Raw genomic sequence first — 27618 nt, 5'->3', positions numbered from 1 at the left:
TTTTTTTTTGTATTGTCTGGCTTGTAGACTACTTCTCGACTTTGGTATAGAAAATGAGAAAAATATATACTTTTTCATAAAACTCAGAGAAAATGTATTAAAATATATAATTAGATTTAAAAATAATCTTATGAAATCTTTCCAAAGCTCAAAAGAGGATATGTAAGAATATAAATCACAAATTAGTGCACGAAGAATATACACCATATACCTATGTCAGGAACAACTTCTGATCAATCACAAATCATTGCAAGGCGATACAAGGAAGGGTACAAGAGAAAATGACGACTTCCATCAAAATATTTACACTAGAAAGTTGCCAAGATGCTTAGGAAACACGATGAATCAACACTCACTTTAAGAGGCCAACAATATAATGAAGCATGAATTCCAAAGATATTCATTTACATTGTGTTTTGTTCCGTGCTAAAAGCATCTCAACATATGGGACAACCGGAATTATCAATTAAAGCAATATGAGTTGTGTTTAATTCGTTGGGGAGCAAGATGTTCTACAGAACTTCGTCTTCCTGGGGGTAAAGTCCCATGTCTGGCTCAATAGGCAAGGATGGGGGAGTCCCTGGTGGAATGCAAGCAGCTCCATTCTCTCCAGCACAGATGCATAAAGCCTCTGCCTCCCTTATAGTCCAATCAAGATCAATATTGCCACTTAGTTCATTAATAAATTTCAAGAGGGTATCAAAGTCCATCTGTTCGCCCATAATTTTCTTTCGGTGACTTTTCAGAATCGCAACACACATGTACAAGTGGAGGTGCTCTGACAAATAGTGTGTCCACAAGACCTCCCACAAATGCATAACCTGATCGTATTCAAATTCCCTACAGTTGAAAACCAACAAATAGGTGGACTCAAACAATATCATACATTTTCAATAGGTATCACATAAAAGTTGAGACAAAAAACTTGAGCACCATCTTTTCCAAATAAATTCATAAACTAAGCAAACCACAATAAGGAAAATACAGCTTAAATTGATTAAACAAAAATCATGTCCTTCGTTGCATAATCAAAAGTATCATGCACATAACTTTAAAGTTGCAAATATCAGATTACCCTCTAAACTTGAGAAATTCATGACTACACTTCCAGTTTAAAATTTTGCATGGGTATATATTAAGCAAACCACAATAAGGAACAAAAGGAAAGTGCGACACAAAGTGTAGGTATGTTAAGCCATTTCCTAAAACCAAGAAAACATTAAAAAGAACTGTCCTCTTCTGATATATAATGTGCTCAAGCTTCAGCTTCCCCTAGACAATAACAAAATTTGGTACAGCTCACACTCCAAACAACAAATCTAACAAAAAAAGGCACATCGGAAGATGCTGAACTATGTGAAGTAATTTTCAGCTCCAAGAATTTAACTCAGCATTAGTAATAATTTTCAGCTCCAAGAAGTTAACTCATCATATTTTAGTACTCAGATTTCAACTTCCAAGCCTCTCAAACAAAGATTTAACAAGATGGAAGTTGTCTGCAAATGACAAGTTCTTTGTAGTTTACATTATAAATACCAAGGGACAAATAGCCTTGTCTTGTGACTGAGGTGAACTGAGCAGCTGATACAATAAAAACAGCAAGGAAGCTCACCGTTAACTCTCTGGCAAAAGATACCAAATACTGCTCAAATGGACATTGTCTGTGCAGAAAATTACAACACTTTCTTCTGTTCTATCGTATAGATGCATTATGTATTTCAAAACCTATGTAAAACTAAAATATTTCAAGCGTTTGTTTGGTCCAGCTTGACTGAAACTTAACTCAGTGAATAATTTGACTAAATTCAGTCATGCTTAAGTTTTTGTTTTGAGTTTATTTTCTTCAATCAATTACTGTGATGGGCAAAAAACTTACCAAACATCTCATCAATAAGCAGTTGAAAATGTTTTGCCAGATTGTCACGAACGGTCGTCGCGCACCTGCAAAAACTCCGTTCAACGAACCGTTCATCGCTCTCATTTACATGTACAGCTACTTGACAGCCTGTTTTGCCTTGGTTTTGAGTCATTTTGCTTGTAAAAATGTAAGTTCGAACAAGTTGCAATGCTACAAACCGACCGTTCACCGAACCGAGCAAAACAGCCCCAAAACAACTCCGTTTTCGTGTGCCGTGGGCTGTTTTCTGCAGCCCGCCTCCGCTCGCCAAAATGTCAGCCATCTCAACCCCTTTGAACCCCCCGGGTGGCACAGGGCTGGATGGGGCTTCGGTGTAGTGTCGGGCGTTGAACAACCTTTCGTAAGTTCGCACGTTACCTTGACGGAAACTTGTCGCGCCCGGCACCCGGTGAGCAACTGTTTGTGGACTTGCAGCTGTTCGTTCAACCCTCTAAAGTTCTTGTTTTCCCCCGCTCCCTCTTTTCTCTTGTGCACGCAAGGTGCTCGCTGAATTGCTTGTAAAGCTTCCACTTTTCGCAAGACGTCGAGACTTGTCCGTCGCTCGTTCTTTCGAACTAATCAACTTTCTCTTTTACAGGTCCTTCGGGACCTACGAGAGGTTGCAAGTGGGCTGATCTTTGCGGAGCAATATCGCAAGGGCGAAGCGCGACTTAGACAACGCAAGCTAAGTTCGCGTCTTGGCCGCAAGGGTGCCTCACGCCTTAGGCAATTCCAGCTAAGACCGTGACAAGATGAAGATCCATATGTGACCCTTTCAGCAGAGCATTGGTTACAATTTGACTCCATTCTCAGAAGTCCCATAAAAAGTTACTAAAACCAGCAAAATCTTAAAAAAATAAAAAGCTCCAAAGGAAGGAAAGAAGTGAACTGAAAAGTGATGCATTAAATTGGGCAATGGTTTATGCAACAAAACATAAAGGTATCATGCATAAGAACTACCACACTCCATCAGGAAGTTGCATTGATATTAAGCATTACACTTAAATTGTACATAAAAAAATTACCTTTTGAACTGTATAAGAATCCAGCGGAAACAAAAGAAGTAATTCAAACAATCTGTCTGCTTAAAGTAGTTATGCAAAGGGCTGTCTAGAATTTCCACCAGCTGAAAAAGGCCAAAAACATGATTCATCAGAACAGAAGTATGTTAAGTTTCATATTATAATAATTTTTTTCCAAGGTAAAATAAGTCTGTAAAGGTGCAGAAGGATCTTGAATTAAGCAAATGATGTATATAATATCTCTGGGATAAAAGACGAGAGAAAAGGGAGAAACTGCAAGTATTGATGCAAAATAGGTGAAAAGAAAAATTCACTCATCATCAAATAACATTTGGCCAATCCAAAACCCACCCAAACCATCTGAAGACAGGGGTCTGAGATGCTGCACCAATCAACTAAGTACCAACAGGAAGTATTCTAGAATGATGTGGATATGATAATAAATTTAGCAAAACACTGAAGCTTACCCAAGATACAGTCGAGGATTAAATTATCACATAATATGCAGGTAGGCCACTGGCATGAGAAGCACGCATGGCACTTACCAGGATGTACCATAGCCATATAGTACATACCAAGGACAATGTAAGGTTTCTATTTCAGCTTGCAAGAGAACAGCATCTTTAAATTTTACATTACTTATACACTAATTTAAATTTGACAAACTTAATTTATATTAATATACTATATCTTATATCCTACAACTTCTGCACATGGGCACAACATGTAGCTTGCATAAATACATATAACAACAATAACCCCTAGGTCTTGAATCCCTGGGGCCCACTACATGTATCTTTTTACGCCATTGAGCTAAACTAAGAGCAAGATTACAAGGAAAAGTAAGAGCTACCAATCATTTTATGTTTCCTTGAAGTTCCTTTTATCTATCTTCCTTGCACCACCGCGACTAATTTACTCACCATGCGCTGCATATAAAAGTGCAGCCAGAGGTTCTCTGACACATCCATACAACCTTAAATGATTATCTCATTGTAAACACACTCATATCCATCCATAATTGTTTGCAAATGTAAATATTTCTTATTCATCTCAGTGACACTAACCTTTTGCATGCATCATTCCTAACTGCTTAACATTTTAATTTATAAATCACAATAGAACAATGGGCCCAAAAACATCACACAATACTATCAATGTATATAACTTGCAATTGAACTGCTTGTGTGCAGCCAGAATTTGAGATCAACTCCCAATCCATTAAGGTTCTCAAAGTTAGGTTTTATGCTAACTTCAACCAGATGCATCTTAAAGTCTGTGCAAAAGATATGAACAAGAAAAGCCTACTAAAAAGCCATGAGACTAACTGGGTGATAGTTACAACCTATCTTTAAAGGTATTGGCTTCAAACACATGTACTATTTTTAGTGTGCTTGGTTAATTAAACAATGGAATGGTTTATGACATCATAACATAAGACTACTGGAAAATATTATACAAAATTGTAATTCCTATATCGGTGCCAATAGGCCCTCTAATCGCCCTCATCAAATCTATGTAGTTTTAGGTTTACTTGGTGGGATTGTATGGATTTTTTGAAACTCGATATATATTAAATTACTAGACAAACATGACTTGATTTTAACTGAGTTATGCTGGACCAATAAATACCACTAGTAATGGTTCAAGCAGTTTTGCAATCCAGGATGCCAAGATTCACAAAAAATACTAGAATCAAAGCATCCCAGATTACTAATTTCCTCTCTTCACACCCACTGTTTTGAGTGGACAATCATGGCAGCCCTTCAAATATCTGACGGCATCATGTCAACAACAAATAACATCTCAATGAGTCCAAACCACATTACAAGATAATGATAGAAAACAAAAAATGTCCACAAAAGAATCATCCAAAAGAAAACCAAATCAAGAGAGCTACTTAGTTTAGCTGAGAGCCTAAGTAAGCTCCACTGAAAGCCTGAAACCAACAAGTACAAAGATGTGCATTAATTAATTTTCTGAAACTCAACTAACCGTTAGGGTCCACTAGAGAACAAAATCTAATGCAAGTTGCTGTTAAGCATTTTAAGAACACAAACACAAAAGCCAGACAAATGGTACCAACAGAGACTGCATTGCTGGTACATACCATGTGTACTGCATGGTGCATACCAATACACATGATTAGTCCTTGGTAAAATGAACAACATAACAGCAACCACCGAGCTCATCACAAACACACAGCAGGGAGTGACCTAAGTACGATCAGAATATGATGATCTCATGGACCAGTATTGAATTTAAATTTCAGAGTCAAAAGTCCAAACATCTTCAAATACTAAAATAAGAATCAATTTACAGGCATTATTTAAAATGATAAGAGTATGAAACAGTCAGTAGCCTATGCCATTATTGAAGTCAAATCAAATACCTTAGACAATGCGAAGAGTTGGGAATGCATGCCACTCTGATCACGGTTAAAATTGGGCCCGAGACGCTCCATCAGTGCTACGAAACACCAAAAGGACTCCGCCTCATCCTTCATAACATATAATATTGGTGACAAAAAATCACTCATCCCCTATAAGCCAGCACACAATAAAGATTCTCCAGTTAGAAAAATGGACACATAAAAGTAAAGAATCTACAAATTGACAGCTTTCAATCAACTAGGGGCAACAAATAAAAGGAATCAAGCAAGAAAATAAGCATATCTAGAATAAACATAAATAAAAAATCACATAGATGTTTCATACATACACCACATTCAACAAAATATAAGTACACATTTTCCGATTGTACCAGGGGATAATATATCCTTAAGCACAAGTTCATAAAAATACAGTGACAGCTAGAGAATGGGAGGAACTTTAAAATATTGTTAAAATCTATAGTTGCCCTTCGCCATATGCTGCCTCAACAGAACATAAAATTGCATCTTATAGAACCATCATTATATTTAGTAAGAAAACAAAAGGTGATTTAAATGAAGTAGATGAATTTGCTTGTATCAAGGAAACTTGCAACCAGGGTTTAAAATCTAGGTTTAATACTAATGCCAATTGATGGTCAGACCGATACATAAGGATCCATGTACAACACTCGGCATGGGTCGGTACCTTCCAGACAAGAATGAAAGTGAGAGAGAAAAGCAAGGAGAGAGAAGAGGAAAGGAGGCAGGGGAGGAGGCGGAGGAGCTGGTGATCCAAATGAAGCAATGATGAAAGAGTAGGGAGGTGGAGGCAGAGGAGGGGAGAAAGAAGAGCACATGAGAGAGAAAAAGAAAGAGTGTGTGGGAGAGAAAGAGAGAAAGAAAATAAAAAATAAAACAAAAAATAAAAAGGAAAAAAGTACAAACAGCTACTAAAAAGATAAAAAAATTATTGGTACTTATGTCAGGTTGTAAGCTTACTCTCCCATAAATAATGAGATTATAGAATGATACAGCATAAGCCAGACAACAAAATCAGATATAATCGCTCAGTCCACCTCTTGTTTAGTTCGCAACCTATAAAGTATGACCTGTACCAACCATTATGGGCGGTATAATGGTCGGTATTTAAATATTGCTTTCAACTACTCTTGTCACCTCAACTTTTTCTCTTATTTACTAATCAAAATACATGTACACACAATATAGCACACATTTCTTCCTTAATTTTTGTCGCACACCTAGATGCTAATTTTCTTCATAGTCAGGTTTGTCACTGATAAAATCAGTAGGTGAGCTTATAGGACACTACAGCATATATCAGACAAGATTGGATAAAATTGCTCAGCCTGCATCCCGTTTACTAGCTATCAGACCTATACAGTCTGACCTATACCAACAGTCAAGCAGTATTTAAAACCTTTCCTTCAACTACTGCTGTCATCTGTTCTCTCATTTGCTAATCAAAGTACAAACACATTCCTTCTTTATTTTTTCCACCACCTAGATGCTAATTTTCTTAATAGTTAGGATTGTCATGGACATTCTCCTTGCCAAACTAAAATTTTGTTTTTGAAAATTGACCATAGTAAAAGGACAAACACATGTTTTTGAAAAGAATATAATTTCTTCCGTCATATAACTTTTTATGCAAACACCTTAGCACACCATTGTGCTTAAATGGATTTGAACCAGATTTGAACCACATATGGACAAAATTGTGCAGACGAGGCGATGAAGGAGATCGCCTCTTCCGTTGCTCTAGCTGCCACCTAGCCATTACCTCCTGGATCGGGATCATCGAGGGAGGGAGGCATCGGATAGGGGACGCATCGAGGTTCTCATGATTCTCCCTCTTCTTCGAACACTCTCTCTTTCTTCTTCCTTCTCCCTCGACGCTTCTTCTTCCCTCGTCGCAGCCAGGCTGATACCGCCCGATAACGGGTGGTCACGGTCAAAATCAACCGTTACCGACCTATTTTGGGCGATAACGATTGAAATTTCAACCGTTACCGCTCGATACAACCCCGTATTGTCTGATACAGGGTTATATCAAGCGTTTCGCCCAGTAGCGAGCAATTCGCATATCAGTCTGCTGGCAGACCGATACGTACTAGCCGGTACGAGCGATACCATTCGAAATTTAGAACCTTGGTTTATTGTATAATATAGATGAACAAAATGATGTGTTAAGATAATCAAGATGTTATGGAACAACGGCTCATGAACTCATTGGCCAAACCACATTGAAAATTTTGAGGGGTCCCATGACTGAACCTTGATAGGTACAAATAACCTGTGGAAGGAATAAGGATAGGAATACAGAGAGAGCAACAAAAAGATAAGATAGCCAGAACTGATTTGCACCATATGCACGGATAGATACCAAAAAGCGAAGGTACATTCCAAATAAATATATAATGGCCATTTAATTAAGAAAAAATGCAATTAAAATATTTGCAACTCAATAGACCTTTAGTATCAAATACAAAGCTATCTACCAAAAATGTAACAGTAGGACATTAAATATACCAGTTTTAATAACATATACCCAATGCAAACTGAAAAGATGCGGCTAATAATATAAGACATTGAAAGAGTAAAAAGTTTTATATGTGAATTAATTGTTCGAATCAAGTAACTGTAGCATTAGCATTTAAAAAATTACAACAGTATTACTTTTACCTGACAGTAACCCAGGTCAAAATTGTAGAAAGAGTAAGTCAATAGTATATCACGCAAAATTGTTACATTTGGATTGTCATCCCCTTCGTAGTAAGCAACAGATCTGTCTGTTCTCACCTTGCCAATGTCAATAACAGTTCATCAGTATAAGAAAGCTGAACATACACTAACTTCTATGTATAACTAATTCAAGTATTTGCTGAGCATCAGAATGGATCATTATTTTTACCACATCCTTATCAATAAGGCCTTTCCGTTCCCTGAATTTTGTAAATCTTTTAGCTTGCACAGCTGAGATACTCTGCACATGTACAAATAAAATTGTCCTAAAAAGTTATAAATAAATCAGTAAGAACCATATAAAAAACTTGAACAAGTTAGTAATGTTCCAATGAGACATGCAATCATGTTGCTTCTATATAAGAAAGAGATAACCTAACTACCTAAGCTTCATCACAACAAAATATTTATCAGACAAAATGCAAGATGATATCATATGTTGCCAAATTTGGCTAGTTTATGTCTAAATCTAGATTAAAATCATCAGCAATTTTATGAAATAAAAAAACAATTTATAGTTATTCCAGATTATTCTTGATGGTTCAGAATACATAAATTAATCCAGCCTACTTATAGTTATGAAGCAAGCACTTAGGAGTTAGGATACACTTGTTAAAGTAACTCGAACCAGTAAACTGTACAGCATGCTAACCTTAGGAGTTGCACCAATCCATAATAAAACTATCAATTAGCTTAGACAGTATGCATTTTTGAAAGAAGGGTATTAAAGTGATGTTGGGCATGGTTTGCAATACTGTACCATACCGCTCGGTACGGATGATACATACTAGCACAATAGAGGACTGGTATAGGTGGTACATTAGTATACCTTAATGTACCATGTGTTAGTATGCTCGGTATAGCTCGGTACATATCATACCGATAGTTGATCGGTACATCAGTACGGTGCGGTATTCGGATTCTTGATATTGGAATAGATAAGAGCTCCCGTTGGCACCACTTTTTGAAGCTCTGATCCAAATTGAATGGGATGGAGAGGGAGGATCTGCCTTCTTATATTAAATTTTATTAAATTTACCAAATCCGAATTTGTTAAATTCAGATATATTAAATTTGGGCAGGTAGGATATAGCTGAAATAGTTGGAAAATGCTAATAATTTTTTTTTAACGTTAATACATTTTCCAGCTATATCCTATATTAAATTTGGGCAGCTATATCCTATTAGCAATGACATTTTATGGTTCTTTGTTTGACATTTTGGATCGTCCCTCTCCAAGGTAGATCCCCCCTTGCCATAGTAAATTTCTCAAAGTGTGTCCGGATAGCCCAAAGCCTCGATAGTTAGCTCTCGGTCTTCTAGTCAAAAAAAACAACATCGACATAGACATATAGGTGCACTATTACATGGTGGGGATTGCAACTTTCCATGAGTTTCCCATTTTTCACTCAATGATGGAACTTTGCCTTTTTTTTTTTCTTTTGAGGATCGACAAATCAAATGATATTGTTGTTTGAATTTCTGCAGCTACTTCTCCCTATGAATCAAACTTTCTCTTGCCACAATATAATGTTCAGTTCCTATTATTATTAATGATACAGTTCGGATCCTAGATTTGGTAAATTTAATAAATTCGGATTTAGAAAATGTATTAGCATTTTCCAGCTATATCCTATTATCCTACCTGGGCATTCAGATTATCTTTGGAAAATATAATATGCCTAGCATTTGGATTTGGGCACATAAGATATAGCTGAAATAGCTACAAAATGTCAAACAAAGAACCATAAAGCTGTTCATGCAGTTCGAATAAACACTATCAGCTAGTCAACTTCACAAGAATAAATCATGGCACCAAGGAAATTACATGAGTATGCCTAGCAAGGATCTGAATATTGCTCCGATAACATTTTTACTAACCTATCAGACCACTATGGTACCAGCATAGGGGGCAGCCAAACGCATACTGCCAGGTATCACTGAATTAAATAATTAAAAGATATAAATGAACTGATATATACTGGTGTTGAGCTATACATGATTATCTTCCGATACGAGTAAGTGGTCAGACCGGAAATACTGCCCAATACATATGCTCTGACTGGTGTTTCAAATCTCAACAGCTAGTAACAAACAGGTTTGTGGACAAAGGGTTGCAAGGATCCCCCATTAAAATCTTTTTTCTTTTTAAAGTCCATCAGACTAGTTCCTTTATTTAACCAATCAACTGAAGTAACTAAAAGAACCTGTTGGAGCTAAGGATTTAATCCATTAACTTAGGCCATTTAATGACACAACCAAGGAGGGGAATGGAATGGAATGTATTTGAAGGGCATTGACAATTTTTTAAGTTTGAGTTACTACCAGAGAACTTTTCCTCTTTAGAGGGTTACCAACAGCTAAAAGGAATCTGATTTTCAGTTTTTTTTTTCATTCTCTTTCTTCCAATTTTTCTTTTTATCCTTTTCTGCTGGCAAGTTAGTGAAGACACAGCTTTAACTATGCCATGCAGACAGCAATTCATTGTAATTTGTTAGTATCACAAGCCATTCCTGAATGAAGAAAATCCTAGGTCCCAAGAGTGAATAATTTATCTGAGCATAATTTTCCATGTAGGCAAAAATCTCTTAATATCATAATCAATCAATAACATAAGTCCAAATGTTATAAGTATCTAATGTAAAAACGTAGCTTTCATATTCAATATAATGACAGAAATGACAATGGAAATTACAGATCAGTTTCTCTTCTAGAGTGCTATCTTGTATCTATATAAATGACCAGTGATAATAGTGTTGCTACTTGTTATCTGTCGGATAAAGGATTTCAATGTTAACAAAATAAACAACAAACAAAGAGTACTACAAAAGTTTGGATTAAATTATTTCTAAATATAAAGTTTTCCATAAAGAAACAGATGCAGTTCTAAGTGGAACAGTAGTATCTCCTCAGTTTCCAAGGATGCTCTGTCTGATTCCGCAATCAGCAAGACCAGGAAAAGGAATCATTGAATTGGATAATGTGCACAAATTTCGATAACAAAGAAGCATACAAACATCTGCCGGATAGATATGAAGGAAAACAAATTATGGGAAAAGATTTTCCTCAGAAACTAAACATCAATAAGGTAGGTAACAGCATGGCGCACCTGCCACTGGGATTTTATAACTTCATACTCGGATTTCTTAACTGAAGTAAGATATTCTCTCTCAGCATATGTTGAATCATACTCATGGTATCCCAGCAAGAATTTCCATACCTGCACTTCAATTCTAAATGCAATGCCCAGAAATTCATAAGCAGCTACAGTATTCAAGTTGAAGCTCATTTACAAACCTCTTTTCGTATATTCTGATCAACTCCACCATAAAATATTCTCTCTCTTAATGCTTTTGAATCAAGAATCCGTCCTTCAGAATCCAAAAAAGCAGCCCACTGCCACAAGAACCTAAAGATTAGTAATAGAATGAACCTCATATAGCAAATACTATGACACGTATTAAAACAAATTACCCATACAAATTTGGGCAATAATCAAAAACAAAAAAACTTACGCATGACAAACGCCATGTAGTATTTACATCATAGAATGTATTTCCTAGTGACAGAATAATAAAGACTGCAACTACATCCAGCATATAAGAAGTTACAAGTAATATCCCAAATTAGTTTGTAAATATACAACGATGTGATATACAAACTTCGAGAACCACATCAAGTCTGGATTAGCACTTTAGTGGAATCAAGTGATAAGCATGTTCTGAAATATCAAATTCCAAGAATTTGTTTTGGAAGTGGGCTAAATATCTGGATTTCCAAACCTTAACACAAGCAGGATACTGAAAAGGGGATTCCAGGCATCACCTGAAGAAAAACTATTTAGAACCTGTAGAAAGAGGACTCCCCATTGTGAAAATAATCAGTATGGAGCTTTGGCAGTTAACAGGTTTCAATCATGCCTATAATCTGTGCTAGGTAATCCCAATCATGGTGCACGTATACCCCAACTTGGGGTGGCTAATACCAAGCTAAGAAATGCAGTTTTGACATATCTTGGCCCATTATGGCCAATTTTTTTATCTGCCTAGTTTATTATGATCAAACTTTGTTTTCCCCACAACTTGCATTTCTGTCTAGGACTGCATAGATGGTCTTGGTGGACGTGCAAGTTTTGGTTTAAGCCAAAGCCACAGATATTAGCTAGAAACAATATGAAAAGATAAAATGTTTACTTGACTAGTTCAGCATAAAAGTCATGTATCTGACCAATTATTCTAGAGTACTCGGAATCTTAGACCAATTATTCTAAAGCAAGGATGGATGTACTGACCGAAACAGTATGGTACAGCCAGTATGTATCCATCCGGGCATGAGCTGATACACAGACCACCCCATTTCAGGTGGTCCGATTAAAATAATAAAAAAAATCAGAAAAGTGGTGGGCCCCTATGTAACTCGGCATTAAAAAAAAGAAAAAAAAAACTTAGGGCTCGTGTGCAACTGCCTCACCACTGCTGCTTCAACACTGTTGCTTCTTCTCCTCCTCTTCTTTCTTCTTCTTCTTCCTTTTTTTTTCTTCCTCCTCTACCACGTTCTCTTCTTCCTTCCTCCTTCCTGTATTCCTCCACTGCTCCTTCCTCTTCTCCCTCTTTTCCTTCCTCATCAAAACACTCATACGCACCAGCGTACCATGTGTCAGTACATCGGTACTGACTGGTACGTACCAGTCCACCAGATCACCGAGACAGGTCGGGTACCAAAAACGGCGAACCTTGTTCTAAAGTATTCAGAATCTTAGTTAAGTGAGGGGATGCAGGCACCAGTACTCTTTTGGATAGGCAAGCTTTACAGCCATTACGGCTCATTCTTAATTTGTTATCTCTTTCTTTTTCATGCAATAAGATCTGCGAGCTAGTTTGATTTTTCTAGTTAATAATTACTGGGACTTAGGAGGTTCTCTTCCTAGAATTGCTTCACCTGAATGTAATACCATAACCACATTTGGCCAAAGCACCACATGTAGTGATATCCTCCATCAAAAACAGAAACATAACGATTCTTCTAAAAGGTTAACTTTTAATAAATGACTGGTCTAGGCTTCTTAACAAATTCCACATAGTTATGATGCTGAGCCCTTTCTTCTGGAAATCAAGTTTCCCTAAAGCTTTCAAGAGAAATGGCAGATCATCGATTGGTATTTCAATCCATGAGGCTTCATTTCACCTATAAAAATTATAATAAGCATTGTCTATCAGTAGGATAAATATCGTTGTCTTCTACCTCATGACCTGACAGGACCCTTCTTGGGATTGAATGACCATGGAGGAAGATAAGATTGGGTTGTGCTACTAATCTTGTTCGTGGAAATTGTTGAGTCATTGACCACAACAATGCTAGCTTGATTAGATGGATTGTCGTTCATGCATGGTGGAATAAATTGTAGAAGTATTCTTGCTCTAGTAGGGTTGGCCACATTGTGGAAGCAGCACTCAACTTCTTTTTCCCTCAACTACCCTGCCTATTTCTATAGATCTAGAAGAATATGATATAAGCAGTGATTTAAAAAGTGCTAGGCGCCAAAAGGCGCCAAGGTCCAAAAACGCCCGAGGCGCTAGGCGCTCGCCCGAGCGAAGCGAGGCGCTAAAATATAAAAATATATAATATAATTAATAAATATATTTATTTAAAATTTTAAATAAAAATATGCTATTAAATTAAGAAAATCTAAGAGCGGCAGGAAGCAGTGGCGAGCGGCGGCAGCGGCGGGAAAGGGAAAGGGAACGGGAGGCGCGAGCAGCGGGAGGGCTCGCGGGAGGCGCAAGCAGCGGGAGGTCTCGCGGGAGTCACAAGCAGAGGGAAGGCTCGCGGGAGGGCTCGCGAGAGGCGTGAGCAGCGGGAGGGCTCGCGAGAGGCGCGAGCAGCTGGGAGGGCTTGCGGGAGGCGCGAGCAGCGGGAGTCGCGAGCAGAGGGAAGGCTCGCGGGAGGGCTCGCGGGAGGCGCGAGCAGCGACAGCGACGAGCAGCGAGATCGAGAGCAGCAGCGGGTTAGGGTTGGGTAAGGGTTATATCGGTTTAGTTGGTTCGATTGAACCAACTAACAACCGAACCAAACCTAAAATCCTGGTTCGGTCACTTGGTTTACCCAGGCGCTCGCCCAAAGCGCCCAGCGCCCAGGCGACGCCTGTTTGAAGCGTGCCGCCTGGGACATTAGCGAGATGCTCGGGCCTCGCCTCGCCTCGCCCGAGCGCCTCTTTCAATCACTGGATATAAGGAGTAAATCTGCCCATTTTTTCACATAGAAGTCCAATGAAAACCTTGGCATCACCATTGGATTTTAATCTGACATGTCAAAACAGACAATTGCTTTAATCTTGTCCTACTTGCAATTTTGCAATTTGAGAGTTGTTCTTCGCAAACTAATTTCAATCCTTACAAATTAGTTGTTAAATTTAGTCGTTGTCAACATCATCATCTACTTGAAATCACCTCCTTTAACTTTAAGCATCAATGGAGGATTGTGATAACTATATGTTACGTGGTATAGACTATAGATCATCTTCAGCCTCCTTTAAAAGTTTAAATGCCACCTCACTTTGAGGAAAGATGGTTACCTTCTAGATATTTATGGAAGAAAAAGATCAAGAAAAGAATTTAAATAAGAGAAAAGAAAAGAGGAGAGATTGGAGGGGAACTTAGAAGGTTTATTTTTGTTATAAAGTTCAAATGTGTAACACCAATGGGCACCAACCATGCATGTAAAGGCCACTTGGACCTCAGTGTTGTCTAAAGACTCTAAACTAGATGGAACCTCAAAAATTGTCACACCGACATATCTCTCATGCATGCTGTCATGCTTTTACACAAATCTAAACTTCATGACACAACTAAAAGTCTAAAACCTAAACAAGCCCTAGGTTACAACATATGCAAATCACTAGCCAAATGACACATTGATTATGCTAATTTCTCCCATATTCAACATTCTCTACCACATGGCCCTTAAGCTCAAAGAGATTTAAAAGTAAACAGGCTCACATGACAGTTGAGAGACAAGGAATGAGGACTGATGTATTAAATAAAAACAATCCTCCAAGTTTGTTTGGCAAACTTGGAACAAAATTCACATACACATTATAAACATATGCCTAAAAAAACAACAGCTTAATAATTTACGCTCTGCAAACAATACCATTTTCAATAAAAAGTATAGTGAAACCGAAAGGAACTTGTCAAATAGTCAGCAAAGAGACCACCAGAATGGGACCGACAGAAGAATAAACTAGAAGAACATACCTCTTCAAGACATAAGGGGTGCATTCTTTGTTTTCCCCAAACTAGAGGTAACTTCTCAAACTGCAAAGAGATAAATGAATCATGAAAGAAAACTAAAAATAATCAGCTACCACACTGTAGTAAAGAAAAAAAAGAAAAAGAGCATGATTTGGATCTAAACCAGCCATGAAACCAAAATGTTAAAAGTTAAAATCATATTGAAGTACAAAACTGACAAAGAAGCTGCAGTAGATACTATATACTAAGAAGCACGGATACGGACAGAGGACAAAGACATGACGACATGCCATTTTTAAAAAAATTAGGACACATGTATTATATATATATATATATATATATATATATATATATATATATATATATATATATATATATATATATATATTCAATTAACATAAGTTTTTATAGTATTTATACTTAAATTTTATAAACTCAGTAATTTGAACAAATAAATATCAGCATACAAGTTAAAATAATTAAAATCATCTAAATAAGTATCCAAAATAAAGGTTGAGGACATCAAATAATATTTAGCAATCTCTAGACATAATTGATATATGTTTCCTTGCGACAATCTCCAGATTTCTTTTCTTGTGAAGTATATGACCCTCACGTGAGGGCCACATGAATACAAAGTCGCAAACGAGTGTCCGACGCATGTGTCCGTGTGTTTGACACGTGTCGGACATGTACTCATCCACCAAAAGCACGTGCCCGTGCTTCTTAGGCTATATACTTCATAAACCTGAGGATGCATCTTATCAGATATCCAAAATCATCATCCACCTTTTCACCAAAGGGAAAAGCTCATCTAGATCCAACAAAGAGCGTGCCATGGAACACCATACTTACTAGGCCTTGGGAAGTACAAGGACCTTGCCTAGGTGTACTCCCAGGATGCAGTTTTGATTAGATGGCTAAAAGTGATTAACCTTGCTATAGCAGCCTATAAATCCTGCATGGACACCTTTGTGGGTGCCTGTTGTAGGAAGTCAACAGAAAACAAGGAGAACTCCACTGGGATATCAAGTCAATGCAAAAAATTGTTTTGGTGCACAACCTACGGGAAATTGAATATAAGCCAGATGATGGTTCCCAGTGATTGCAAAAGGAGCTCGGGCGCTCGCCTAGGCGCTCGGGCGAGGCGAGGCGAGGCCCGAGCGCCTCGCTAATGACCAAGGCGGCGCGCTTCAAACAGGCGCCGCCTGGGCGCTCGCCCGAGCCCAGGCGCTGGGCGCTTCGGGCGAGCGCCTGGGTAAACCAAGGCGACCGAACCAGAATTTTAGGTCTGGTTCGGTCCTGGTTCGGTTGTTAGTTGGTTCAATCGAACCAACTAAACCGATATAACCCCAACCCTAACCCTAACCCTAACCCAACACTAACCTGCTGCCGCTCTCGATCCCGATCCCGATCCCGATCGCGATCTCGTCGCTCGCTGCCGCTGCCGCTGCTCGCCGCTGTCGCTGCTCACGCCTCCTGCGAGCCCTCCCGCGAGCCTTCCCGCTGCTCGCGCCTCCCGCGAGCCCTCTCGCTGCTCGCGCCTCCCGCGAGCCCTCTCGCCTCCTGCGAGCCCTCCCGCGAGCCTTCCCGCTGCTCGCGCCTCCCTCGAGGCCTCCCGATACTCGCGCCTTCCGCTCCCTTTCCCACTGCCGCTCGCCGCTGCCGCTGCCGCCGCTGCTGCTGCCGCCGCCGCTGCTGCCGCCGCTGCTGCCGCCGCCGCTGCTGCTTCCTCGTTTCTCCATCAGGCTTAGTATACTCTTAATATTAAGTTTATTTGAATTTTGAAATGATTATTTTTTTGTTAATAGATTAATTATATATTATTTTGATTTTAATGTTATTAATTTTTATTTATTTGAAATTATTGTTAGGTTTCAACATAAATGGCAAGTGCAGAAAGCAACTCAATAGAGTCTCCAATGGTATCAAAAAAAGATCCTGCATGGAAGTATAATTATTTGAAGGATCCGAAAGATCCTAATGCAGTGACTTGCATATTCTGCGATAAGACTACCAGAGGTGGTATTTTTCGTGCAAAACAACATCTAGTAGGAAATTTCAAGAATGCAGCAGCTTGCAAAAAATGTCCACCTGAGGTAAAAGAAGAGTTGCTGAATTATATGAATGAAAAGAAGACACAAAAGAATGAATCTTATGGGAATTTACCAGAAGACAATGTTGAACATATCAGAGATGAAGAAGATTATTCTATGAGTATTAACCCAAGTGAAAAAAGAGTATACGACAAAAAGGGAAAAGAAGTTATGAGTACTAAGAAAGGTAGAAAAGGACCGATGGATCTATATATGCTTCAAGGATCCCAGAAACAACAAGGGCAAGTAGGAGGCTCAAAATTGAGACAAACAAATATAAGTGATGCTTGTGATAAAGAAATAAGAGGAAGAACAATTCAGCACATTGCTCGCTTCTTCTATCAGGCTGGTCTTCCCCTTAGTACAACTCGTTTAGACAGTTTTAAGGATATGATTGAAGCTATTGGAAGATATGGTGCAGGATTAAAACCTCCAAGTTATTATGAGATGCGAGTTCCATTGCTGCAAAACGAGTTGAATTATACAAATGACTTACTAAAGGGTCATAAAGAATCATGGGCAACACATGGTTGCTCTATTATGTCAGATGTTTGGACTGACAGGAGGCGCAGGAGTATAATTAATTTTATGGTTAATTGTTCTTTAGGGACTATGTTTGTGAAGTCAATAGATGCTTCATCTTTTGTAAAATCTGGAGACAAGATATATGATTTACTTGACAACTTCGTGGAAGAAATTGGAGAACAAAATATCGTTCAAATCATAACCGACAATGGAAGCAACTATGTTTTAGTTGGTAATATTCATCTTTTGATTTTGTTAATTATTTTATCTTCAATTAAGTGTGTTAAACTCTTAAGTCTTATCATTTTTGTTATCCTTTGTCTCAGGTAAATTGCTTGAATCAAAAAGACAACACTTGTATTGGACTCCATGTGCAGCACATTGTATTGATTTAATGTTGGAAGATATTGGAAAGATTTTAGAAATCAAGAAAACCTTAGAAAGGGCAATTTTTGTTGTTGGATTTCTTTATAATCACATTGGAGCTTTGAATATGATGAGAGAATTTACAGGGAATAAAGAATTAGTGAGACATGGTGTTACCCGATTTGCTACTTCATTCTTGACATTACAGAGCGTGCATCGTCAAAAACATACTCTGAGAAATATGTTTACCTCTGAGAAATGGGTGACAAGCAAATGGGCAAAAGAAGCAAAAGGTAAGAGGGCTGCTGATATCATCTTAATGCCATCCTTTTGGAATCATGTAGTTTATATATTAAAGGTAATGGGCCCTCTTGTTCGAGTTCTTCGGTTGGTGGATAATGAAAATAAGCCTGCAATGGGATATATTTATGAGGCTATGGATAGAGCAAAGGAGACGATTAAAAGATCTTTTAATGAAAATGAAGAAAAATATGAGAAAATTTTTACAATCATTGACGAAAGATGGAATTGTCAACTTCATCGTCCCTTATATGCAGCAGGATATTATTTGAACCCTGAATTCTTTTATAAGATTAAATCTGTTGGATTTGATGCAGAAGTTTTGGGTGGGTTATATCAGTGTATTGCAAGATTAGTTCCCAGCATTGAGGTTCAAGATAAGATTATTCATGAATTATCTTTATATAAAAATGCTGAAGGTCTTTTTGGAATTCCAATTGTTGTTCGATCCAGGACAACTACCTCTCCAGGTATTAATAATTTGATATAATTAATTTTATATATATTATGTTACTATGTTATTGCTAATAATAACATAAATTTTGCAGCTGAATGGTGGAGTCTATTTGGAAATTCCACCCCGAACTTACAGAAATTTGCTGTCAAAGTACTTAGTTTGACATGTAGTGCTTCGGGTTGTGAGCGAAACTGGAGTGTCTTTGAGCATGTAAGTATTACTAAATATTTTTATTTTAATTAATTTATTTATTTAGATATATGTATTAATATATTTTTAAATTATATGACATGACAGATTCACTCGAAGAGAAGAAATCGATTAGAACATCAACGATTGCACGATCTTGTTTACATAAAGTATAATCAAGCTTTGAAGACTCGTCATGATTTGAAAAATAAATTTGATTCAATCTCATTGCAAGATATTGATGATTCAAATGAGTGGTTAGTAGGAGAAATGGGTGCTAACTTGCAAGATGCTGAAGACGAGCTTGTATTTGAAGATGATAGATTGACGTGGGGAGACGTGGCAAGAGCTTCAGGTGCTGGAGAATTACAAACATATACAAGACAGATGTCAAAGAGAAAAATGAGTGCAAAAGCATCAAGCTCGGCTCCTGCTATTGTTGAAGACATAGAGAATGAAACATATCTTGATGAAGAGGAAGGAATCGAAGAACAAGAGGAAGAAGACGAATTCAATAAAGATGATTTGTGTGAAAATGACGATAATGTTGATTATGATGAATGACTTTGATGTAAAATTTTAATGTTTTGAATTTTGAAACTTTTTGTTAATGTGACATTGTGATTTTGTATCTTAGATTTTCTTAATTTAATAGCATATTTTTATTTAAAATTTTAAATAATTATATTTTTTAATTATATTATATATTTTAATATTTTAGCGCCTCGCTTCGCTCGGGCGAGCGCCTGGGCGAACGCCTAGTGCCTCGGACGTTTTTGGACCTTGGCGCCTTTTGGCGCCTAGCGCTTTTTAAATCACTGATGGTTCCAGCATAGTCCCATGGTTTTAGTATCTCTCCAAAGAGGAATCCAGTCGTAAACACCATGACATGTACATTAACCATGACCAACTCATGATCAACAAAGAAAGAACACAGAAGTGGTGACCCCTTGTTATACATACCCTTGGATTAGGCTCAGTTTAAATACCATAGGCAGTAACCTAAAACTGCAGCAATAAAAGCTAATAATAAGCTATTCTGCATTCCTTAAACTAGACTGAGAATGTCTTCCAGGCTTTCCTAGAGCTTGGAGGATACTCAACATGGAATTTTTGTCTTAAGTTTCATCCACAACATTAATATAAATGAAAAGGCATGTAATGAAATGAACTACAACAATGCAAAGATTTTGCACAATAATTAAACTATCAAATAGAAAACTATAAATATTGCTTCCAATAGCAGAATACTTAAAAACTACCTACCAATTAATTTGCATGGAATCTGTCAAAATATGAAATATTAAGATAGACCAAGCTGCATTTATTTACCTCCAAAGGATCTGCGGCCACTGGAATCACATTGGAATCTTTTTTCTTGTCATCAGATGTACTAATTGGCTTAAGAGAGCCATAATCAGTTTGCTGCTTTTTCTCATAGGCATTAAGGCCATCATTATGACTTTCACGGAACAGATGAGAGGTTGTCTCACGGGCAAATTTAGTAACTAGTGAAAATTTCTCCAAAACTTGGATAGAGATATCTCGAGCAGGATCATGAAATTTTTTTTGCCGAGCAGAATACTCAGAGGTGCTCGCAGTTTCATCATATGGGGCTCCATTTAGTCTTTCTGAATCATCGAATGAAGAACTGGAAAGGTCTGATCTGTGTCGAGATGCTCTATTTGCAACAGACACAACCCTTGGCAGCTCCAGGGATGACAGGGTTCTCTGTAACAAGGAACAATATTTAGGTACAAGACATACCAACAAGATTATTGGCATTCACTGCAAAAGCAAAGCAAAGTATAAATCCAACATATTTCCTTTCAGTTATCCAGCATCTTTCCAAATAAGTGAAAGGAGTTAAACAGGTTCTGACCATATGGAAGTTACCATTTTGTCAAAACCAAGTACACGAATTCCAATATTACAATAAGGTGATCTTTGTGCAATAGAAAACTGACTCTACAGATAAAAAATGTTAGCTGCAATACTGCATCATGTGATTGTGACAGACTCATCCAAATGGGCAAGCCTATACACAGTGCCTAAGCCTATAAGTCAAGGTTTGATATTGAATAGCAAAACATAAACTTTTTCCTCCACATAATCAACACAAATAACCAGAAGAGAGCAGTCAGCTCCAACTCATTTAATTATACAACAAATTCCATTTAACTCTAAACTCTATAGTTTCTCTAAACATACTGGAACCAAGCACAAAGCATTTATATAACTTAAGCTATGTAGAATAATGGAAAAAATGATGAAACTAAAAGGCAAATATCTCATACTTCAGATGCGTGCATTGTTATGAACAATAATATGTTACAATACATCTAATATTACAATTTACAACTTTCAATATAACCATTTTGTAGAGAAGTGGCCAAGAAGGAGACAGTTGCAAAGAATAAGAGCAGGGGAGGAGGAGGTCATAGAGAAGAGGAGTGAAGAAGGCGGCAAAGAAGACGAGTGAGCAGCCATGGGTGATAACAATAGAGGAGGATTAAAATGCAGCAACAAAGGAAGAAAGTAAAGATGAGGCGAGGAGTATCACAGGCGTGTGGCATGACATGAGAGGTGAAGAGGGGGAAGAGGTCACAAAGGAAGATCAAGGAGGCAGTGGCAACAGAGGCAGACGATCAGCAAGGAGTATCACGGTTGTGCTGCTGGCAGCATTGGGAGAGGTCACTAGAGGCACGGGCACAATGTATGCAACAAATTTTAGGGTTATTACATCTAGACCAATTACTTTTAGAGTTAAAAATTAAAAAAGACTTACCGCCCTATCCGAGCCCTATACGGCCTGTCAGCCACTATCCGGAAGTAGACGATTTGCATTTAATGCATGGACCAATATACACCGACTAACACATTCCGGTCCAGACAAAATGGCATTCCTTGACTACAAGAGCATAACAACAAGAAATGCATTCTTAAATGAATATTGGCGATACAAGTAAGATATAGACCAGGTTAGGGATTGATCATAGTATTAATGACCCACATCCATTTGAATGGGCCAAATCAGATTAAATTTAATTGATATGAAATCGGTCATGATCTCCAAGAAATTGGTTGAGATTGACTAAAATTCGGTCAAGATCAGGGCATTATTGGACCAATATCGACCTAACTAGCCGAGAATAATGAAAATTAATATGGTGGAAAATTTGTCAGACAGCAAGGCTAGACAAAACCAGCCAAAGATCAACTAGAATGGCCCATAATAGGTTTGGATATGGTCATTTCCACTAAGCCCACCTAAGAATGCAAGGATTTCCAAGTCAGACTTGCTCAATCACAATCTGGATCAATTGAGTATTGGTAAATCTTACAAATAAAGCTGTGGTGTGGCAAGTTTCAGTCATTTTGAGCTCAGCTGTTGAAGATGATAAACACAATAAATAGGTATATTGACTGATAAAAGAATGTGTTTTTCAATACTGATCATTATGGAGAATTCAAGAGAAGAGCATACCTGAAGGGGGTCCTGAAAATCATTCACAAGAAAAACATTCGAATCATCCGCAGACCTGAATAAAGCATCTAAATTATAAGGAAACTTAGCCAAGCAGTAGCTCATTGGCATAAAACTATATTGTCATTTATGTTTCATAATGCTGCTTGTATGCTATATGAAGTACGCATGTGCAAATCCAGTTCGCTTTTACTTTATTTTTTGTCAGGACAGTTGGCATGCTCAGCATGACATGTGATCCAAAGATACTGCTATTTGAACATTAGACAAGCAACAATATCCAAGATTCTTATAGAATCCAACATAAGCCTAATTAATTAGTTATTTTTTCATCCACATGTTGCACACATTAAAAAGAAGGAGTAGCAATAAACATAATGCTACAGGATACACATAAATACATAACTAACAAGCGATACTGGATATATAAAGATCTTGTGACACTGCCATGTAGTTCTGTGTTCTCATGTTTGTCCATTTTCTTAAACAATCCATTAGATATATTGACTGCTTTCATCTATCATGGAATATGTCTATACAAATGTTTGTTTTGCAAGTAGACAGTAAAAGAATCGTTCTCAGTGACAAACAGAAAGCAAAAGGCAATAGTTTGTGGTATGACAATATCTAAATGACAAAGTCAGAACTGTATTAGTATCATCAGAGGCAACTGACTTGGCCAATTTCTCATCCTTGCAGTCAATAATCAGCAAGGAACAGCTAGAATCAATCAAAATCAAATGGAGTTGACAAGTTGTATTTCAGTCAATTAACATCCTCAGAAAAGAAAGAGGGGAGGACTCGGAGGGAACACAAGATGGAATAAAACTTAAAAAAAAAGAATTACTGACTAAAATAAGAAACTACTAATACTGTTTGCTTTTCGTTACAACCATTACATTTATTGTTTATAATGTCTAGTATCATGAAAATTTAAAAAAAAAAGAGTATAGAGAGTAAAAGAGGGAGGAATCTAAAGAGTAACCCTCAACCATACAAGGAAACAGGAATCTATTGAAAAGAATGAACTTGTCTCAGGAGTTGAAACTACATTCATTGTTCATAATGTCTAGTATCATGTAACTTTTAAAAAAGAAAAGAGTATAGACTATAGAGAGTTAAAGATGGAGTTAAAGATGGAGGATTCTAAAGAGTATCCCTCAACCATACAAGGAAACAGGAACCTACTGAAAAGAATGAATTTGTCTCAGGATTTAAAATAAACCTAAAATCTTCTTTCTTTATATGTTTTGTGTTACTGTTTACAGCATGCCTAGTGATTCTAGAATTGGGACCATAATAGGCTTCTCATTATCTTTAAAATTCCAAGTCAATATTTGTACAATCTTTTTTATGATATATATGGTGGTTCTTTCCTAAAATTGTAACTTTCTACAATATGATTATTATAAGTTCTGTTGATATGCATATAATAGTTATTTTTTATTATTTTTTTTTCTTTTTTCGTTTTAATATAATTTTCTTTTCAAATTCATATATTTAAAAATATATATGCCTTATGAATTATGAAGGTAAAAAGAACTCTATAAACTTTTAACATAACGAATGTCTACTTTCCCTATCTTTATTTTTTTCTCGTGTTTTGCTATTCTGTATTAGCTTTTGTAATTTACAATTTTTATGTTATTTTCTCATGGATCCTAATCCTATCAACCAAATTGGATTAGTCTCAATCATATCATCCCTAGCCAATCCTAATTGTAATATCAATATTGCAAATTATGACAACTAATTAAATGTTTAGCAGCAAACTCTGAAGCACAAAAGCTACAAAATGATTCCACATATATATGCCATATCCATGTTAACCACCAATATTAGTCAGATACTTCAGACATATTACGATATCATTGATAAAATTGGAGTTTGATATGTTGTTGGCACATAAAAGCTTTAGAACAAAGGCCATTTTTGCTGGACAAAACTGACCAAAATTAGGCCTAGTCGTTGAATAAAATAATTGACATCAGCATGGCATAAGTAATCATTGACGCATGGTATAAGTAATCATTGGTTGGCAAAAGAATTATTATATATCATTTCCAATTTTAGACACAGATTGGCATGATTTCATGCAACTCAGCACAAAACTCGAATCCTTAGTGACATGTGGATCGTTTTCAATTATGTATTCACAAATGGTGAACAACTACAACATATCACAAGGCTTCTAGACAAATTAACAAATGACAATAACTGTTTTGACAATGCTTATAGACATGTTGAATAGTGTAAATCATAGTTCTACAATTCGCCTGAGTTCATTCTGCTTTTTTTTTCCTTATCTTGATTATCTTCATGCATTATTTTTTTCATCTATATTAATAAAATAAATACAATGGAAAAAGTTTTGTGCCATGTTGAAGCGGTACCTAAATACTTCCATTATCTTTGGAAAGGCAAATTTACAACAAAATAGGAGATAAAGTAACATCAACAGGATCACATAAATAATCACATGGATGACATGCTGCACAAAGGTCTGGTACACTACTGATAGATATGATAAGATAAACAAACTTTTTAACACTAATGTATTACAAACATAAGTTGAATTATTCAAATCAGTTTAAGGACAATGGCGCACTATAATGTATGCACAAAAGTCATATGATGAAGAAATTATATTCTTTCGAAATTGTTTATTCTTCACTTTTATAATGGTCAATTTACAGGATACAATATCTTTATTTTCGATGGATGATATGATACTTGTGGCCCTATTCCTCTGTGTAATACGTCAATCAACCATCTGTTCTATGCATTGACATACACACAAGTTTGATCATCCTTAACGCAACAAGGTAGAACTAAAATGTTGCCAAAACCCTACGAATATTATCAGAACAATGAAATTGTAAATAATTTAAAAGCCTTCTAAGAGGTGATTGAAATTGTTTTACTTATAATCTTATAGATAAAATTAATAACTCCAGCATAAGCAAAACAACGAAGACAAAAGTTCAGGAAACAATGATGAAAAATCAAATAACCAACCTCACAATAAAAACATGCTGCTTCAAAGTAGCAAGAAATTCTCGGACCCCACCATTGTAGAAATAAAAAGGAGGATATGCGAGGCCTGCATATGTGCAGTCAGTCAACTTAGATATCCATATGCATATATTGGTTTCATATTTAAAATTGTCACTACACTAGCTCGATTTACGAGTTGAAACAGATAAATAAAACAAAACATTTCAGTTCTGAGTTCAAATTTTCTATAAAAGCTCACCTGATGAAAGAACCACAATTATGTATGGCCAGCTAAGGGCAGGAGTGTGCCTTCGAATGGAATGGACATCACTTACTGGCAACGATTTGATGGTGTAGAGATTCCTATCTGTATGACAGTATACAAGATAATATAAGTTATCTAACTGCACACGAAAACACAACAAATTTCATCCGACGATATTTCAATTGAAACAATATTTTAAAATACCCTTTTCCACTGGAATCGAACTTGATCCGTGCCCTAAAGAATCAACTGCCCCATCAGTGCTTGGCTTATAGGGTATCCAAGACTGCCAAAAGATGAGAAAAACAGCTCAAGAAAAGTAACAACATACATGCAAGAAAATATTCGAGAAAATTTTCATGTAAAACCAATTCTAATCACAAGAACGAGAGAACGCCGCTACCAAGAAAACAAAACAGACAGCGATTGAGAAACGGGACAAGACCCAATTCCAAGAAGAAGAAGAAGAAGAAGAAGAAAGATTACCAAGAACAAGGAGGACCCCTGCTTGTAGAGACGCAGGCGGCCGCTGATGCGCTCGGAGGCGTACTGCGTGGGGTGGATAGCGACGTTGTCCTTCAGGTACAGGACCTCGGATCCTCCGGCCTCGCTCGCGGTGCTCTTCCCCGAATCGGTCCTCATTATGCCCCCCGGCGCCTACTCCAAGGGGAAAGTGAAAAGAAGGGAATGATCAAACGAGAACTGATCGAACAGAGGAAACAAAAGGATCGGTCGGTCGATCGATCGACCGACTGAACGATGGATAAGTACGTGATGCCGGGAGGCGGCGGCGTAGTCGGAGTCGTCGGAGAGGTCGTGTTGCTCGGTCTCGTGCATCTCGATCGCGGATGCGGCGAAGAGGAAGGGACGGATATTTGTGGAGGATTTCTTCGATAGGAAGGAAGTAGTTATTTTTCATTTTCTTTTATTGGAGTTTGTTAATAGGAAAATTTGTATATTAACTGGGGAATGTACATTCCTGCTTCGTGGCACAATAGCTCATGACCTTCGCCTCACATGACTCTTTTATCTAATTAATATCTATGATCTTTTCTTTTTCTGATGGCAGTGCCTAAAAAGACTAAACATGTTGATCAATAAAGAAAGGTGTCCTGAAAATATTAATTAGATTACCTGATATATATATATATATATATATATATATATATATATATATATATATATATATCAGGTATATAAAGCTTTCTCGAACATTTGTTAGATTATCTGATCTTATTTAATTAGATAAAATATATTATAAATTTGATTAAATTTTAATTATAATTATTAATCAATAAAAAAACTAATTATAATAAAAAAAATTTAAATGATAATTTGATGAAAGAAACCCTCTTAATTACCATCCTAGTACTTTCTAAGAACAAAATATCAAATTAAAATTAATTATTTGATCTCATTAATAAAATTAATATATGATTATTTGATCTCAATTTTAATATTAAAATTTTTTCGTATAACAATCACATAATTATAATTTTTATACTTATAACATTAACAAAAACATTATATATGATCCTTACAACATTAACAAAACCATTATATATAGACCATAAATACGACAAAAATGCCACCAAACAGAATCGTAAGAAATATATTGGGTTCTATTCTA

The 27618-nt window shown here is 36.8% G+C and overlaps 1 protein-coding gene across 2 annotated transcripts; it reads right to left on the bottom strand.

Annotated features, from left to right (window-relative positions):
* Window positions 1–270: 270 nt before the first annotated feature.
* On the bottom strand, window positions 271–26919 carry LOC135595417 (uncharacterized). 2 transcript variants are annotated; one of them, XM_065086295.1, is made up of 15 exons: window positions 26760–26919; window positions 26475–26645; window positions 26193–26274; window positions 25983–26090; window positions 25745–25829; window positions 22727–22781; window positions 20572–20970; window positions 15310–15369; window positions 11354–11452; window positions 11166–11276; window positions 8226–8297; window positions 7997–8113; window positions 5312–5461; window positions 2923–3023; window positions 271–840 (listed from the first exon to the last, which is right to left on the bottom strand). In XM_065086295.1, exons 1-15 carry the CDS (start codon window positions 26823–26825, stop codon window positions 513–515), a joined length of 2004 nt encoding a protein of 667 aa, XP_064942367.1. In that variant the 5' UTR covers window positions 26826–26919; the 3' UTR covers window positions 271–512. The 2 variants fall into 2 exon arrangements, with proteins under 2 accessions (XP_064942367.1, XP_064942368.1); XM_065086296.1 differs by lacking the exon at window positions 20572–20970.
* Window positions 26920–27618: the final 699 nt, after the last annotated feature.

Source organism: Musa acuminata, chromosome BXJ1-10, assembly GCF_036884655.1.
Source record: "Musa acuminata AAA Group cultivar baxijiao chromosome BXJ1-10, Cavendish_Baxijiao_AAA, whole genome shotgun sequence".
Taxonomy (NCBI): domain Eukaryota; kingdom Viridiplantae; phylum Streptophyta; class Magnoliopsida; order Zingiberales; family Musaceae; genus Musa; species Musa acuminata.
Note: the sequence above shows the minus strand (reverse complement) of the source record. Positions and strands in the feature narration are given on the sequence as shown.